This window comes from Silurus meridionalis, chromosome 2 (genome assembly GCF_014805685.1).
Source record: "Silurus meridionalis isolate SWU-2019-XX chromosome 2, ASM1480568v1, whole genome shotgun sequence".
Classification (NCBI taxonomy): Eukaryota; Metazoa; Chordata; class Actinopteri; order Siluriformes; family Siluridae; genus Silurus; species Silurus meridionalis.
The window spans coordinates 21,116,132-21,133,355 of NC_060885.1; the positions used below are offsets into that span (position 1 = coordinate 21,116,132).

At 39.2% G+C, this 17,224-nt stretch overlaps 1 protein-coding gene across 8 annotated transcripts in view; it reads right to left on the reverse strand.

The window, feature by feature from the left end:
• The window catches only part of slc4a11 (solute carrier family 4 member 11), a 65,680-nt gene that overhangs the window by 23,591 nt on the left and 24,865 nt on the right, over nt 1-17,224 (reverse strand). For 5 of the 8 annotated variants that reach the window (XM_046875711.1, XM_046875701.1, XM_046875656.1 and 2 more), the window contains 4 exons: nt 12,577-12,627; nt 3,118-3,240; nt 1,365-1,408; nt 1,017-1,245 (listed from right to left, as the gene is read on the reverse strand). In XM_046875711.1, coding sequence (XP_046731667.1) covers nt 1,017-1,245; nt 1,365-1,408; nt 3,118-3,240; nt 12,577-12,627 — 447 coding nt within the window. The remainder of the gene's footprint in view (nt 1-1,016; nt 1,246-1,364; nt 1,409-3,117; nt 3,241-12,576; nt 12,628-17,224) is intronic. The other 3 variants (XM_046875685.1, XM_046875677.1, XM_046875693.1) reach the window with 1 other exon arrangement.

Below are 17,224 nucleotides of genomic sequence, written 5' to 3' on the forward strand. Positions count from 1 at the left end.
GTTCCTCGATTTAAGAAAAGACAAAGAACAATATAAACAATAGCAAAATGCACTTGTTTCCTTCTCCTTGACAACAATTTGAAAATAGTTATTGTCTACAAATCAACAATGCCAACTGCTACTTCCGATCTGCAAAAAATATCACATTATACAAAAATGTAATAGGTGGCACACTATCAGTCTTTCCTACACTCATTAAAAATATCTTATAACATAATGTTCGAGATAAACTGGAATAGAAAAAACATGGCACAGTGGTAAAGTTCGAGTCATTAAGCACAGGGTTGGTTGATACAAATTCTGTCTGGTGCATGAAAAGCCAATTAAGGTCTAAAGATACGCAGATTAATTTGCCTTCTCCTATAAGCGTGTGCAGATCGAGAGTCAAACTGAGCAGTTGCACCAGGTAAAATAATATCCTTTAGCAGACTAGTTACTCTTGGTTTTGAGTGACTTGCTTTGCTCTAGTTTAATCACAGAGCTCGTCTCTCAAAAGTGGAGTAAATGTAGGAAAGGTCTAACTGGAGCTCATGTCCTGACAAGTCGCCTTGTGTCCTTTGGGAGGCTGTGACAGTTACAGTGAGTGGTGATGTGTAAATGCGTGGACACAAGTGAGCTATTATCTGACTGCTCTGTCACGACCAGCTCAGGCCTGACCTCTGACCCCTGCCTACACATTCCAGATTGAGATTTGTGGGGAAAAGGATAGTTGACTTTATTGCTGTCAACCTGATCCTGCACATACCCCATGTCTATTTCCATGTTTAATTTGTCTCCTCTTTTGGGCTAGTCTGCTTTTAAATGCTAACTTAGGCTCATTGAAAAGTACAAAATGAGGTGCTGCTGGTCACAAAGAAGGAAGAGTGAATGATAGCTGTCAAGACGGCTGTGGTTAGTGTCCCTGGTGTGTCAATCACTTTAGCATCACATGCTAATGCCCTGGTGAGCTACAACAAAAAAGCTTTATTCCAAATGCACAAATGCACTTGTTTTTTTTCCCTCCCTCACTCCCATACCATTTACTTCCTGTGAGCCTGCGTCGGTAAAGAGTGAGCTCATGATCTCCTCGAAGTTGCAGCCCGGCTCAGCCGTGTGCGGGTCTTGCGAAACGTGCCGAAGCATCGTCTTCAGCACGTCGTCCAGCGACGCCTCGTCTTCGTGCAGCAGAATACTCGCTCTCTCCAAAAAGCCATCCAGATCCCTGTGAGCCCTCACCTCCTCCTCAAAGTTCATCAGCTTTACATACTGGTAACACACACACACACACATACTCATAAAGGTATAGGAGATAAAACTAAAAAAGAAACCATGACACATTTAAAATCATCTGTATACATTTACTTTTGAAAATAAAAAGGTCTTACTCTACGAGATGTATTGAGCAAGACAGAGCCATGGACGTCAGAATCTAGAAATGCAGAGTGCATATAAGAGAGTGAAACACAGCAGGAAATGGACATACAGACTAGACAAATGCAAATGCATGTGAATGGATGCTTGCATAACACATATCTGGCACTGATCTCTTGTTTGTTCTGTATAGTTGTCAGACTCATCCAGAGTGCGCTTTACAACCATCACAGGACGGTTGCACTCTTATTATATGAGATTGTGCAGGAGATTATATGCCTTAGACCTTTTTATCACAAAGAAATCTATCACTTTTGCATGCTCTCTGAGCAGGAAGACCGGCCTTGCGAGAGCCATTCAGCCCGGATTAGCACAGCTCACCACTAACTCTTTTCTGCCTCCGCTTTCAGATTAGACAGCTGCTGTAATGGTTTTAGGATTAAAAGGGGAAGTTTAAGAATAAAAGGCACGGTTTAAAAGCATAACTTTGTATCAGGAACATTTTAATGAGCAGTAAATCCGTGTGTTAAATTAATAGGGTTGTGTAACCTCTGAGCCATTTTAAATCGCCTATTGCTAACATTTTAACATAAAAAAAAACTTCTTAAAATGACAACAAAATAAAGATTTTGATACAACCCTGTATACACCTTGTTCCTGTATACTGACAAAACTGTAAATATCTTTTTCTTGATTTAAAACAATATCTATTGTTTAATTGTAGATTTTACAACAAAGTGAATATAAAAACCACAGATTGCAACAAATTCAACATCCAGTTAATCCAACTCAAAGGATTAAATTCTACTGTTAGATTAGGTAACCTGGGGAGCAGGAAACAGATTAACAGCATCCTGAAAATGGCTTTTATTTTCCTCTCCAGCAGACCTGATCACCCTTAGATAAATAACTTAACACAACCCTGTCACCACAAAAACTCACACGCACAAACACACTTTGCCTAGTTTGGAGTCAGATGATTTGAGTGGGTTTTTAATCCAGACGAGTGCTGAGGGCGACCGAGCATTGGTTTGCGGGAGACAACATGATAACAATCCCTGCTTGAACTGATAGGCGCATATATAATGCTGTTCATGGCTCGCTGGAGCAGAAAAATGTATATTTAATTAAAACTGAGTATATTTGTTTAAACAGAGCTGCCCGGACCCGTGTACACCCTGTCCACTGATATGCCTTAAAAAAAGAATCACTTTAATTGTAGAAAAAATATTATATTTGTTTCACTTTTGACTGGAGATAATAGATGTGCAGGAAGATATTTAGAAAAAGCAAGACAGTATTTGGCATTAGTCTAACTTCTCCTGGCTGTGTTTACTCATAGCATGTTTACCAGTATAATGACACTTCCTACCAGCAGCGTTATTGATTTTTATATTTAGCTTTCAAAATGAAGCATTTTTAATGATCTAATAACTGATCAATACAGTGTTTTAGAAATAATTCACTATTGCTGATAAATAAAACATATTTATGTTCTATTCCCCATTTCCAGTTTTTATTTATTTTTTTTATAGGTGGAATGAGTGATGGCAGCTAACCTGTTTCCATCTGTGGGTTTAAGGGTGTCACCACCTAATCACAATGCACCTGAGAATGTTGCCGTGGCAACAACTGACCTGCTAACCTGAGCATCTCTGGAGCTAATCAACAGCGCTGGGTCCGGCTCGATTAGACTCACACTCACATACTTACTATCTCTGCCTCGTTCTCTCTTTCGCTCTCACTCACACACATACACACACTGACCTGTCCCTCCTTGGTGTGTCTGGTTGCCGTAGAGATGAATGTCATCTCCTGATGGGATAGGAGAGTCCTGACCCTCCTCTCGATCCTCGCTCCCTTCCTCCTGCTCATCTCGCTCCCTCTGCTCTGAGAACATGTACACACAGATCACATGCATTTCATTACACCGGGAACGCGTCTGTAAATACACTGCATACATCCACTTTAAAAAAGACAAAATATCTATAACGTTGCTCAATTCACACACATGTTTTAATAGATATTATTAACAAAGTGATTAATACAAAGCAAATCGCTTTGTTACAGACATATTAATGCATATATCTTGTTATAGTACTTTTCTATACTATATGACAAGACAAAATCTGCTTATGGAGCTCTCCTGACGAATAAAATTGATTTCAATTTCCAATTAACAAACCACAAATGCTGAACATTAAGTATTAATATAGTATTAATATATAGTGAATCTAAAATATATATTAATTATTTCAATTAATTAATGTATATACACATTTCTGTATTGATAACTTGGATCTTTTGATATTACTAAGCAAACTCTCTGAACAATCAATGAAGCAATTTAAGGCTTTCGTGTTATATGAAATGCACAAGTGCAACATATCATACAGATTATAGTATTGTAAAATATAGTATTAGTTTATGGTTATTTCTTGTGATTTAACACAATAAGCATTAACAGAGAGGTCAGTTACCCCCTTCTCTGACCTTTATCAGTGTGTTATTTTTGCAACTTCAAAAACTTAAAAACCTTTGCTCACATTAAAAGAAGTATTTATTACAGCATGTTTGTCATATTCGTTGTTTTATATACAGAATGTATTGATGTGTTAGTCCTTTGTTGCTTTGTTCTTTCTAAAAGCAACACCAACGTTGGATTTAAGCTTTTTTGAAATGATTCCAGCAATATTACTATTAAACTAAAACTTGAAATCATAATCACTATGTCAGCTCAAAACACAGATTTTAAAAACAGGTACTAAACCAGAATAAATCGGGCAAAAAAAAAACCCGCCATCTTCCAATGGCGTAAACACATAGCATTAATAAAATCTTCCTTTATCCTGACACGACTATGCTGTGTGCTGTGGCTCTGGCTGTGGATATCAGCTTCGTATCTGTCCATTCATTTATTCATGTATTCGATAAACCATTCAATATTCTCTAAGGAATGCTAAAGAAGAGTAGAGCGAGTGCTAAACCTTATCCATGAAAAGTGACTATGCTTCGGCGCGTGGACTTTTTTCCCCCATCACCCTGGTAATCGCTCTCTTTTTCTGTCACTCTTTCACTCTTTTTCCGTCTCAAGGTTTCAAAATATCTCTTAATGATCAGATTCAAAATCTCATTTATAAAAATGAACAGCTTTAGAGAATCGTCTCTTCAGAATATTAATTAAAAGGTCGGAGCAACTCAATCAGATAATGCTAATACCCTTTTGAGATTTGATTTTTAATGTGTACAAATGGACTTTAGTAATTAACTTGTGTACAGTTGCAAAAGTACCAATGAAACACAATAAAAAATAAGGCTGCAGTTTATTCAGAGAAGAACTGACTGAGGAATAATCTTCCCTTGCACACATGTAGGTGCAACACTGACCTGTGATTGAAGGTGAATTACAGCAACAAAATCTACAGCATAAAAATACATATCATTACAATGTTTCCTAATACCTGACCTAAAAACAAAAAATGAAAAATTATTAACTTAAAATAAAAACATCATTTAGATTATATACACTTTTTCAATGATACTAACTAATTGAATCCTCAAACGTGATGGTTTAGAATGTGCTGATTCATTTCTGAATCTCAGACAACAGCGCAGACTGAAATTCAAATTCACAGATTTATATTGGGTCCGAGTACTTTGTGTTCATTCCTTTGATTTAATAATGAAAGCAGGAAAATAAAGAAATGTCTTTTTATTCGTTCTTAGTACACAAAAAACATTTGAAAATGGCTTATTTATGAATAGATTAGTTTAATCACAGGATGTAGTAATCAAAATCTCACAAAATCAAATAGGATCAATGCCCTAAAGTACACAATATTTCCAAAGTAATAATGAAACATTTAAGTGTATTTGTGTTTAATTTCTAGTTTTACTGAATATCTAAGGTATAAGCTTTTATTCTCCACTCAACTAAATGTATGAGTCAATGCATCTACTTTTTACTCCACTATATTTTAACTGACAATTACGTTTTGCACCTCTGTTGAAGATGTCATTAAGGCTCAACACTCCCCTACTCACATCTGCTGCCTGCGAGTGACGTTTTTAGCACTGCTGGTTTCATTTTCAGTCCAAAAAAGAGCTCAAATAAATTCCAAAACTTCAAGAACCAGCTTTTGTTGATGTTCAATAAAAATCCTCTCTGAGAATAATAGTTGCATCAAATCACAGTCAGCTCTGAATATTTGGTTTAAATGTAAATATCTTAATTTACTGTCATTTCAAAACAATTTTTGGCATTTCACCAACATGTTTCCTGGTGTTGCGGACTAGTGAATCTTTGATCCTGTATTCAATATGAGTATATGAGTCAAACACTCAAGTACTGTTGAAATCAGATACTCTAATAAGTTTACTCAAGTCATATTGGAATTGGTGACCTCCAAGTAGGATCCTTGCTTTTGAAAAGCATTAAGTGAATCATAACTTTTCTAAATGAAGTCAGAATATTCGATGAAGCCACTTATGGATTATGAACTGATGCTCCCAAAGCGTCGAAAACGCTTTGGGAATGCCTCTTGTTGTTCACGCTCTGAATCACATGTAAAATCTGGCCAATAGGCAGTCATAATGTCATTGGCGGGCGACGTCGTACAAACCAGGAAGCTAAAAAATGGGAGCGTGATGGGAGCGACATCAGCTTCTGGAAAAGGAGAAGGTCAGCGCTGCAAGGATGCAGGGAGTATAGCCCGTTGACGCAGCTCTCGTTCCCTCTGGGAACTAGGGTTACCTACGTAACCTAGTGATGTTCCCTTTCAGGAACTTGAGCTGCGACGAACGCTTTGGGAATTAGTGTCCAATCAGGCCATACTGACCAGTCCCTGCCTAGTGTGTCTAAGCACAGCCGGCATGCAGGACAGAGGAGCTGGAAGTGGCTCTGATGTCAAGGTCATAGAACCTGACAAAGGTCAGTGGGGTGGACCAACCGCAGCGTTACAAATGTCCTGGAGCGACACTCCAGCGGACCAGGCCATAGAGGCCACAATACCCCCGGTGGAATGAGCAGGAAGGATGGAAAATAGGCATCCCTTAGATCTATCGTGACAAACCAGTCCTTGGACTTGATCTAAAACACAATCTTCTTGAGAGAGAGCAGTTCTATATCAAGGAACGGCCGCATTCCGCCATCTATCTTCGGAACAACAAAGTACTGACTGTAGTAGCCTGACTCTCTAACTAACGGAGGAACCACCTCGATGGCCCCTTTTCTTTAGATGGGTGTGCACTTCCTGTTCCAGGACCAGAGCCTGTTTGTGTTTCACTATAGCAGGACACAACCCTCTGAACCAGGGCAGAGGGGACCCGAACTGAATCGAGTCTTTTCTATTGTGTGCAAGACCCACCAAGATACGTCTGGCAGGCCTTCCCAAACTGCCAGAAAATCTCTTAGGGGAACCAGCCTCTCGAGCATGAAATTACTTTTTAATAACTTTTCTAAATAAAGTCAGAATGTTCGATTAAGCCAATGATGGATTATTAACTGATGCTTGATCAGTTATTTTATATCCGGGTTGTTCACACAAAACCAAATTCAAAGTAAAAAATATGGCAAGAAACGTCACTAGGGTACATAGGTAACCCTGTCCCCATCAGGAATTTCTGACCGGGTGATCCACCGATGCCTTTCTGTGGCTACTAAGGCTGACATGGAGCGACTGACAGCCTGGGCTGTTTCCTTGGTGGCTCTAAGGGTTAGGTGTGCAGCGCAATGTAACGCCTTGATGTCGTCAGCCCCAGTGTTAAAACCCGTGTCCAACTCTCGGTGCAGATTGGCCTGGTATGGCTGCAACACACCTATAGTGTGGAGGCAGCCCGCGGCTTGACCTGCTGTTGCGTAAGCCCTGCCTAGAAAAGCCAAGGTGGCTCTCGCAACACCTGGGGAGAGATAGCCAGCTAGTGTCTCTTCAACCCTGGGCATCCCCCCATAGCCGCACTCCTTAAACCCTACTATATTCACATATAGCAAACGCAGGGGAAGGGTATGGGGCACATATGGGGTCTTCCAAGACCTAGACACCTTAGTGTGTAGGCTTGGAAAAAAACGGTAGGCCCCGGGGCGGAGGCTGTGCCGCGGGACGCAGACAACGCTCATCCAGCTTGCTGGGAACGCGTTGCTTCTGCTTCTGCTTCTGGCCAGGCCAAGCTATCTGTAGCTTAGGAAAGGCTTGCAGCACTACCTCCAGGAGCTCCTTGAACAGCATAGACTGTGAGAAGTCCGTGGGCTCACTAGCATTCTAAAACTCTCACTTCTCAGAGAAAGAAATGCGCCGTAAAAAAGGCCCGCCGCAGCGAGAGCTTTCCCCAGAAGGGAGCTCAGCCCAGCAGGGGAGGTTTGGAGGACCCATCCATCTCCATGCTTTCTGCTAGGTCGGCCTGCGAGCCCCACGACCTTCGGCGCCGCTTCGCCTCGTCGAGAATAGGGCCTGAGCCGCGAGGGAGATCACTCTCCTCGAAGAGTGATCTTCAGGAGCGGACCATGCGGATAGCCATGTGGCTACAGCATGGACAATCATCGAGAGAGAGAGAGAGAGCCGATTGAGCATGCTCCAGTCCCAAACAAACAACACAAAGCTCATGTGTGTGTGTCCCTGTAAAAAAATGGAGGCAAAGAGGGACACACATGCAAAAGTTTGTTTGCAGTTTAGCCGTGCTGCACAGATTCACACACAAAGCGCTTACCTGAACAACAGAAGCTAATGTCGCTCCCATCACGCTCCTATTTTGTAGCTTCCTTGGTTTGCGTGACGTCACCCGCCAATGACGTCACGACTGCCTATTGGCCAGATTTTACACGTGATTCAGAGCGTGAACAACGCCCAAAGCGTTTTCGACGCAGCTCAAGTTCCTGAAAGGGAACTGTATATGTGGGTTATTTGTAATATGTAATAACCAGAGGTGGCAAAAGTACACACATCCTTCTTGTAAGTAGAAGTACAGATACTCATGTTTTAAAATACTTCGGTAAAAATTTAAGTAATAACTACACTTTTTTACTCATGTAAATGTAAAGAGGTTTGGGCTCTGACATGTCAGTACCATGCTGTCAGGCTGGTAACAGGACCTTATGTCATATTAATAATTGGGCTGTCAATCGATTAAAATATTTAATCGCGATTAAGCAAATGATTGTCATGAGATAACTCATGATCAATCGCAAACTTCATTGCACATTTTTAGCTGTGCTAAATGTACCTTACATTAATATTTTTACGTTTTTAATACTGCATGGGCATGGACAAATATTGATGCTTTACGGATTTGAATGATTTATTGATATTATCTGTACGATCAAAAAAGACAGAGTAATTTAAGTTCGTTTCAGCGTTATGAGGAAAAAATGCCACAAAATGCGCCGGCATGTTTGTCGACCCCAGCGGGTTAATTGTGTGCATCATTGCGCATTTCGGTGTTGATTTAAAACTTGGCACATCAGTAAAACGAATGTTTACTGATTAAAAATTATTTTTCGGTGGAGTTTTTTTATTTGTAAAAAAAAAGGACGGAGTGAATAAACGTGTTGCGCTGAAGGTTTTAATTTCATCTCTTCTATATTTATTTATTTATATCTGTAATAAAAAATAGTCAAACAAAGAAGTGCTGCATTAATCGCACGTTAATAAAATAAGTGCCATTAAAATTTACTTGCGTTTAGCGTGTTCATTTTGACAGCCCTAATTAATAAATTAATACAAAAGAATTTTACATTTTGTTATCTAATGAATGTATTCAGGCTGAACATGCACCATATAGAACACAAGCAGAGAAAAGATGATGATGATGATCAGGTGAACAGTAATGTCTCTGTTATCAGTCATGTTTATATCGCTGACTCCCTGTCTCATCCACATAGACCCCATACCACTTTTTGCCTTCTGCCTTACACATTGTTAGCATCATAAACTAGCTTACATCTGTGGTGTGTAAGAGCCAGGAGATGATACACCAATGGTAAATTGAAAAAGCCACGCAAAGACAAGAAACAGGTCGATGGGCAAAAGATATTGACCAAATAGAATAAAACTAAAGTAACAAGCCTATTTTGAAAATGTAAGAAGTAGAAAGTACAGATATACGTGTCAAAATGTAATAATTGAAGTAAAAAGTTGTCCGAAAAATAAACAGTGAAGTAAAGTACTGACCACAGAAAAATCCACTTAAGTACAGTAATAAAGTATTTGTACTTCGTTATTTCCCACCTCTCTAACATCATCAGTTATTTCATTTTTATTTTTTTATTTCATTTCATTTTAAATATTTTCAAAATAAACAAAAAAATAAATGCCCGCAACATACACTAACCAGCTTAAGATTATTTTGTGGAAATTCCAAAACATTAAAGTATATATAAGCAGTCAAGTATTTATGCACATAAAATATATGTTTACTGTATCTTTTGGAATGCTGTGGTATAGGAGAAGACTTTGGGATGAACTGTTATTAGAGAATAATCAGCACTGCAGTGAAATCAGTATTCCAGCTTCAATTTGGGCTCACTGTGTGATAGAGGGTGTTGGTGGAAAAAGACGAATTAAAAGAAGCTGATTAAACATTTCTCTTGCTTCTTAATGCATAGACATTAATCAATCTATAAGTAAAGAAGCTGACAATTTCTGCATGAGTAGTCAGCTTGTGCAAGCTTATGGTACAGCTGCATTCTTGTCAGAGAAGCTCTTAATATTCTCGAGCTCTCATTTTCCATGCACTTTTTGGCTATGGTGAGGCACATGATCGATATTTTATGTTGTCAATGATACGTAGCGACACTCTGAATGCTTTTTCATCTGCCTCTGTTTATAACTGGCCAGTGCTCAAATAATTAGCAAGTAGTCATGAGCAAAGAGGTGGAGAAGGTGGATGAGTTCAGGTACCTGGTGTCAACATTGCAAAGTAATAGAGTGTGTGTTAGAGAAGTGAAGAAAAGAGTGCAGACAGGGTGGAGTGGGGGAAGAATAGTGGCAGGAGTGATTTGTGATAGAAGAGTATCTGCAAGAGTTTAGGGGAGAGTTTATAGGACTGTGTTGAGACCAGCTATGTTGTATGGTTTAAAAACAGTAGCATTGAGTAAAAGACAGGAGGTGGAGCTGGAGGTAGCAGAGCTGAAGATGTTGAGGTTTTCGTTGGGAGTGATGAGGATGGACGGGATTAGAAATAAGTTTATTAGAAGGACAGTGCATGTAGGACGCTTTGGTTTGGACATGTGCAGAGGAGGGACATGAGATATATCGGTAGAAGAATGCTGAGGATGGAGCCGCCAGGAAGGAGGAAAAGAGGAAGGACAAGGAGGCGGTTTATGGATGTGGTGAGGGAAGACATGCCGGTAGTGGTTTGAAAGAGGCAGATGTAGAGGACAGGGGATATGGAGACGGATGATCCGCTGTGGTGACCCCTAATAGGAGAAGCCGAAAGAAGAAGAAGAAAATGGACAGCATGCTCTACTTTTTATCAGGAGCTGATATCATTGATCTAAAAGAGTTACTGATCATTTCTGTTTCAGTCATCTGTTTTCACACTTTCATGAGAGACAGGGATTTGTGTTGGACTACTGCAGGGCTAGACGGATCGTATGCCTTCAGTCTGCGCCCATACAATAGAAAAGCGGCACTGTGCTAAAATAACCTTAATATACACCATAACATTAAAAGCACTGACAGGTGACATAAATAAACCTCATCACAATGACACCTGTCAAGGGGTGGGATATTTTAGGCAGCGATTAAACAGTCAGTTCTCCAAAATGATGCATTGGAAGCAGGGAAAATGGGCAGGCATAAGGATCTGAGCAACTTTGACATGGGACAAATTGTGATTTCTTGATGACTGTGTCAGAGCATTGCCAAAACAGATGGTCCTGTGGGGTGTTCTGGGTATGCAGTGGTTAGACCAAGGGTGGTCTAAGGAAAGACAAGCAGTTTATTAGTTACAGGGTCATGTGCACTCAAGGCTCACTGATGTGTGTGGGGAGTAAAGGCTCAATCCATTTTGGCTATGATGTGTCAGACTGGTCAGAGTGCCAATGTTGACTCCTGACAACAAATACATTGGGAACCAGATGATCTTCAGAACTAGACCATTCAGCCTAGTCTAATCACATTTTCTTTTCTTTTATGCCGCTTGCTAGGTGCATATGCATCACTTACCTGGGGAAAAGAAGGCACCTGGGTGCACTATATGAAGAAGGCAAACCAGTGGAGGCAGTTTGATGCTCTGGGCAATGTTCAGCTGCAAAACCTCACGTCATTGCATTCTTGTGGATTTAAAAATGTAATTCTTGGATGTTGCAGACCAAGTACAACACTTCATGGCAACACTATTCCCTAATGGTCTGCTTTAGTATAATGTGTCAGACCGCAAGAATTGTACAGGAATGGTTTGAGGGGCATGACAAAAAGCTCAGGTTGTTCCCTTGGCCCTGTCAAATTCAATAATAAGTCCAAACCCTGAAGGCCCCACCTCACAACTTACCCGACTTAAAGGATTTGCTGTTACAGTGGCACGTACCACTGCTCATCTTGATCTTGTTAAGTCCATGCCTTGACGAGTCAGTTTTGGTGACAAAAGGGGGGCCTGCTTAATATTAGGCAGGTGATTTTTATTGTTATGGCTAATGCCCAAATTAAAGGAAAATCCAAAGACTCTGTTATGCCTTCGGAGGCATTTTTCTGCCTTGATGTGGCTCTCCTTGAAAAATCGCCACTGCAAATCAATACAAAGTTATATTGACTGGTCCCCTTAATCCTTTGATGAAACATTTCTAATTTGAAACATTTCTATTTTGACAACTGCTTTCTCAAAGCATGCACACATGTTAGCAAAAGTATTAATATTACATTTATTACAACATATTATAAAATTGAATCTTCCTTTCAAACGTTGCTGCACAAGCACTCTTTTACTCTTCATATTCTTTTTACATAGTTGAAGAATTACAAGATGGAGAATTACAAAAAAGAATGTTCAACGGTCTCTAAATCAATCAGAACCATTAAGCACACACACACACACACACACACACACACACACACACACACAAACACTGACCGATCCTAACTCGTGATGTTTGACACACTTTACAGTGTACAAAAATGTTAAAAAAGATTTGAAAAAATAGGACCAATCTGTTTTTCGAAAAAAGAAATATATAGTAAATTTCCATAAATGCCAAGGGACAAAATTATAACAGTCAGAAACATCATGAACACTCACCCATTTCCTGATAGAAGTATCCATTCTTGGCCATGACCGAGGAAGGCGCCTCTGTAGATAAAAAAAAAATTGGCATGTGTAATATATATATATTTTTAGGTTAAGTTAAAGATATAATTTATACTGTTATTGTTACACAATATTATATATAAGCATAGTAATAAGTAATTGCATAATAATAATAATCCTAAATATGCACAGGTAGAAATCTGTGATATGACATTACATTTTTTTTTGTAAAGTAACACTTCTACAATTTTACTGTACAAGCAAACGTGCTATAAGACTGAATCTCGGTGTGGCCACACTTAATCACAGCTGTGCTGATGTTCAGCACAACAGCTTGATTTTGAGTGTGATGTTGCTTTTCTATAAGTTTACAAGCAAGTCATTAATGTTGAGTAGCTGACAGTTCAGTCACAATATGACCAGATTTTTTAAATTGTCCAAATCAGTGATCATGCATACTGACTGACTGCTCATAGTAAGAGTAGTGGTGCTTTCAGTATAACAAACCAACATTAATCCAACTCATTTGAATTTTATGCAGTGAACACAACCACGCAAACTGATACCGGTACTGTTTAAATAAATATCAGCACTCTTGTAATGTTGCTTATCCAATAATATTAGTGAGCTTCTCATTTTTACAATTCACACTATTGTTATCTTTACAATTGCAAAGCATTCGATTTTTAATAGACAAAGAATGTCACAGTAAACTTATGATTTTTTTCTTTATTGCCTCTTCAAAAACCCTATTGTATTTGACCCTTAAACCGAAGAACTAGTTTGGTGTGTGGCCTCCTGCCACACAATCTGCTGAATAGCAAATTAGAGGTTTACATCGCTGCATGTGGGCACCCAAACCCACACAGTTACACTCCCCCACGTTATATACACCTGAAACAAGCAGACCTGATGCTAGACTGTAAAAAAGAATACCGCTCTCTCACACACACACACACACATATACAAACAATCCAGTGCATTGAAATGTACATGTACAGACAGACAAACATTTCCACACCTGTGCACTACATTCATTTGGTGCTGCTTAAGGGGATATTTATGAGGCGAAGTCAGCCATGACTGAGGTTTCTCTCCCTCCAGTTTCTAACTCCCTAATTGTCAGGCATGTCTTTTTCCAGCTCCTTCTGCCTCTCTCCATCTAAACAGAAACACACGTTCTCTGAAACATGTTTACCGAGCCTCGACACACGTATCCTGATATAAAACTGTGTATCAAAAACACTTATAGGCGAACACAAATTATTTCGCCATTTCTCTAGTACTGCTGCCGCTCGGGGTTAAGTGCCTCTCGCACAGGCGCAATGCCAGTGTCAAGTGGAAAGGCAAGGGCAATAAAAGCATCATGTCCATGGTCCAAATTCCTTGGAGTTCCAGCATAGTCTTAAACCAGCAACTCCTAATGGCTAACAGCAAACCTCTATCAGGATCATGATGCCTGTGGGAAGACCACCTTTTGGAAGTGCAACCTCAAAAGCCTTTATCTGATAGGCTTACAAGACCACGTCCACACACACACACAGACACACACACACACACACACACACACACAAAAGATACAAACATTAACCTGTGTATTCTCCGTATGAAAACTTCTTTTCTGTTTTTCTTGCTATCTGTTGTGTTTTGACCAAGTCCAACTCAATTCAACGGCATTATTAATTTAAATCCTGCTATTTCTGGCAGAAAGTGCTGTAAACATCACATCATGTCTCCAAGTCTCATTTTGGCAGCTCCTGCCAAAAAGCATCCTTATTACCACTCATACAAAAATGTAAAAAAAAAAAAAACAGAAAAAAATTCTACTACTCCAAGCAATTAAAACACACAAACACATGCATGCATCGACACGGATATATACTTATCAGACCATCGATATAACACTTGTTTATTGATCATGTAGAATCAGTGAACATCCAGCAGTAAAACCAAATAATGAAAAACAAACATCAGGTTCTTTCACAGAATAATTATTTCCCTCAGTGGCATCATGCACACTCTGCAATGTCAGGCTAAAGCAATATGATTGGTGTTTGTGACGATTCAGTCAGTCCGACTAATAAACAATGCCCATCAGTCCATCAAGGTTTATTTTTTTATAAAAATGACACATATACATAACTTTCAAACAGGAAACATGTTCTATAAATGACAGGGCAATGAAAATATTCTTAACTCAAAAGCTGGAAAAGTCTGGTTGTTTAAAAAGTTAATATGTATAGCAATAAAATACAAAATAACAACTCATACACTATAGGGACAAAAGTATTGGGACATTTCCAACCATACAGTATGTGGTTCTTCCCCAACCCATTAGCCCAAAGTTGGAGCCACACAATTGTACAGAATGTCTTTGGATTGGATAGCATTCAAGTTTCTTTTTACTTGAGCTAGGAGACCCAAACTTGCTCCAGCATGACAATGCCACTGTGACACATTGAGAGCTTCATGAAGATATGCTTTACATAGGCTGGAGTAGAAGAGTTTGATTGGCCTTAACCCTACTGAAGGAATGTTAATTGCACCCCAGACCTCCTCACCTCACCTACATCAGTACCTCACTTTTCTAATCCCAGTGTGTGCCCTTTACTAATGAGCACAAATCTCCACAAGCACACTCCAAAATCTAGTGGAACATCTTCCAAAAAGAGAAGAGGTTATTATATCAGCAAATGGAGCCTAAATGTGAAATTGGATGTTCAAAAAACACACACTAATCTTTTTTGTCCACAAACTTCTGTCCATGTAGTGTATTGTCCTAAGATCATTAGGTAATCTTTGTGTCACTCTAGCATGTGATGTGTTTACTGAGTATCTGTTTCTTGCTAAGTTCTGTGACCTTTATTAGCCAAAAAGGCCAGAGAAAAAGTAAACATAGTTCCAAGTGCTGGGATTCACTTTGAGTAAAAGTTATCGTGTAGGAGAACCTGCTCATAGGTCAGACAAGAAGGTCACATCCTCACAGGAGAATGAGTGGACAACCCTGACTCAGGAGCAGAGTGGCATACGAAAGATCCTCGGCATGTGATTTTTCGTGGGCTGAAACTGTGCTGATGTTGGTGTAGCAGTGAAACCGGGGTGAGATGGTCAAAATCAGCTAGAGAGGTGGCATTTTCAAACCTGCTGCAGGTCAATATTACACTAATATCATTACCGTAGAAACATCCTCTAGGTGCCAGTATGAGGCCAAGCTAAATTTTTTACAACCTTACAACCTCATGCTGTGGTTCTATAATTTGTTTGTGTAGGCAGTTGCTCAGAGGTTAGGATATTGGTCTTCTGAAACCACCAAGTTATCAATGCTGGGCCCTTGAGCAAGGCTCTTTAACCTTAACTGCTCTGTGGTATAAATGTTATAATTGTAGGTTTGTTTTGGATTCCGAATGCCGAATTCTGAATAAATGTAAAATGTAATAATTATAAGCTATTTCCTAACACTAACTAAATATGCAGCACTGCTATGATGTCATATATTATGCATAGTGATGCCTAGGGGCAGTGATACGGCACAACACACAAGCAGACATTATCTGTGGTATAAGAAAAATCGCATTGAATTTTTGAATAGTCATTTACTCTGCAAAAACAGATACATGTTATAATTCTTCTCTATAATGTTACTCTATAGTGAAGCCGCTGGGTGCAGCAGCATCACTGTTATTATCACACTGCACAGCACTACACAAAACTGTTTTTGGTCCCAAACCGAAGCCATTTAAAAAACAAAACAAAACAAAAACTGCTCGACAGATTTCACTTGCAGCAGGCTTCTTGCTTAGATAACCAGAAGGTAAACTTTGCTGTCAGACTAAACACACCAAGAAAGGTTTGTCGGTTCGCACAGTCATGTAAACAAAAGTGATAGAAAATGTTCTGTATCTCTCTCTCTCACACACAGACACACACATGAACATACAGAACACACACACACACACACACACACACACACACACACACACACACATAACTTTTAAAATAAAGGATACAGAAATGAAAAAACAAAACCTAAAACTGACAGTTTCACTTTAATGAACACGTGATAAAACGCTCTCATACCTTTCACAGCAGCACATCCATAACGTGATCGAAACTCTTAACGTTATAACAAATGGGATAAAGAGTTGCAAAGGTCAAATTTAAAATCCACAATTTTTAAGCACCTTGTGCTCTTATTTATACATTTATCATACCACATTCATCATACCACAGCACATTTCAATGATCGAATCTGAATGGTTAGAAGGTGTGGTACTGTCCAGCATGGCTCAGAACGTAGTTCTGGCTACAACATAAATTTAATTAATGGATAATATTAATAAGCTCGTTGATTGAGTTGTTGTTTGTACAGTAAATGTTCATACACAGGGGACTTGTATTGTGGACACAAAATGTTCAATGTTAAGATCATTCTCACAGTTTTGTTTCAGCGGCTTCCATTTTGAATTCATGAATTGTCGATCCAATTAATTGAATAATCTACCGTTAAAATAATCAGCTTTTGTAGCACTGAACACGGAGCAATGAAGTTATGTGTGGCCTATATATATATATATATATATGTGTGGCCAATATATGAGTATACAGTGGAACCCACTTATATCGCCCTCGGTTAACTCAA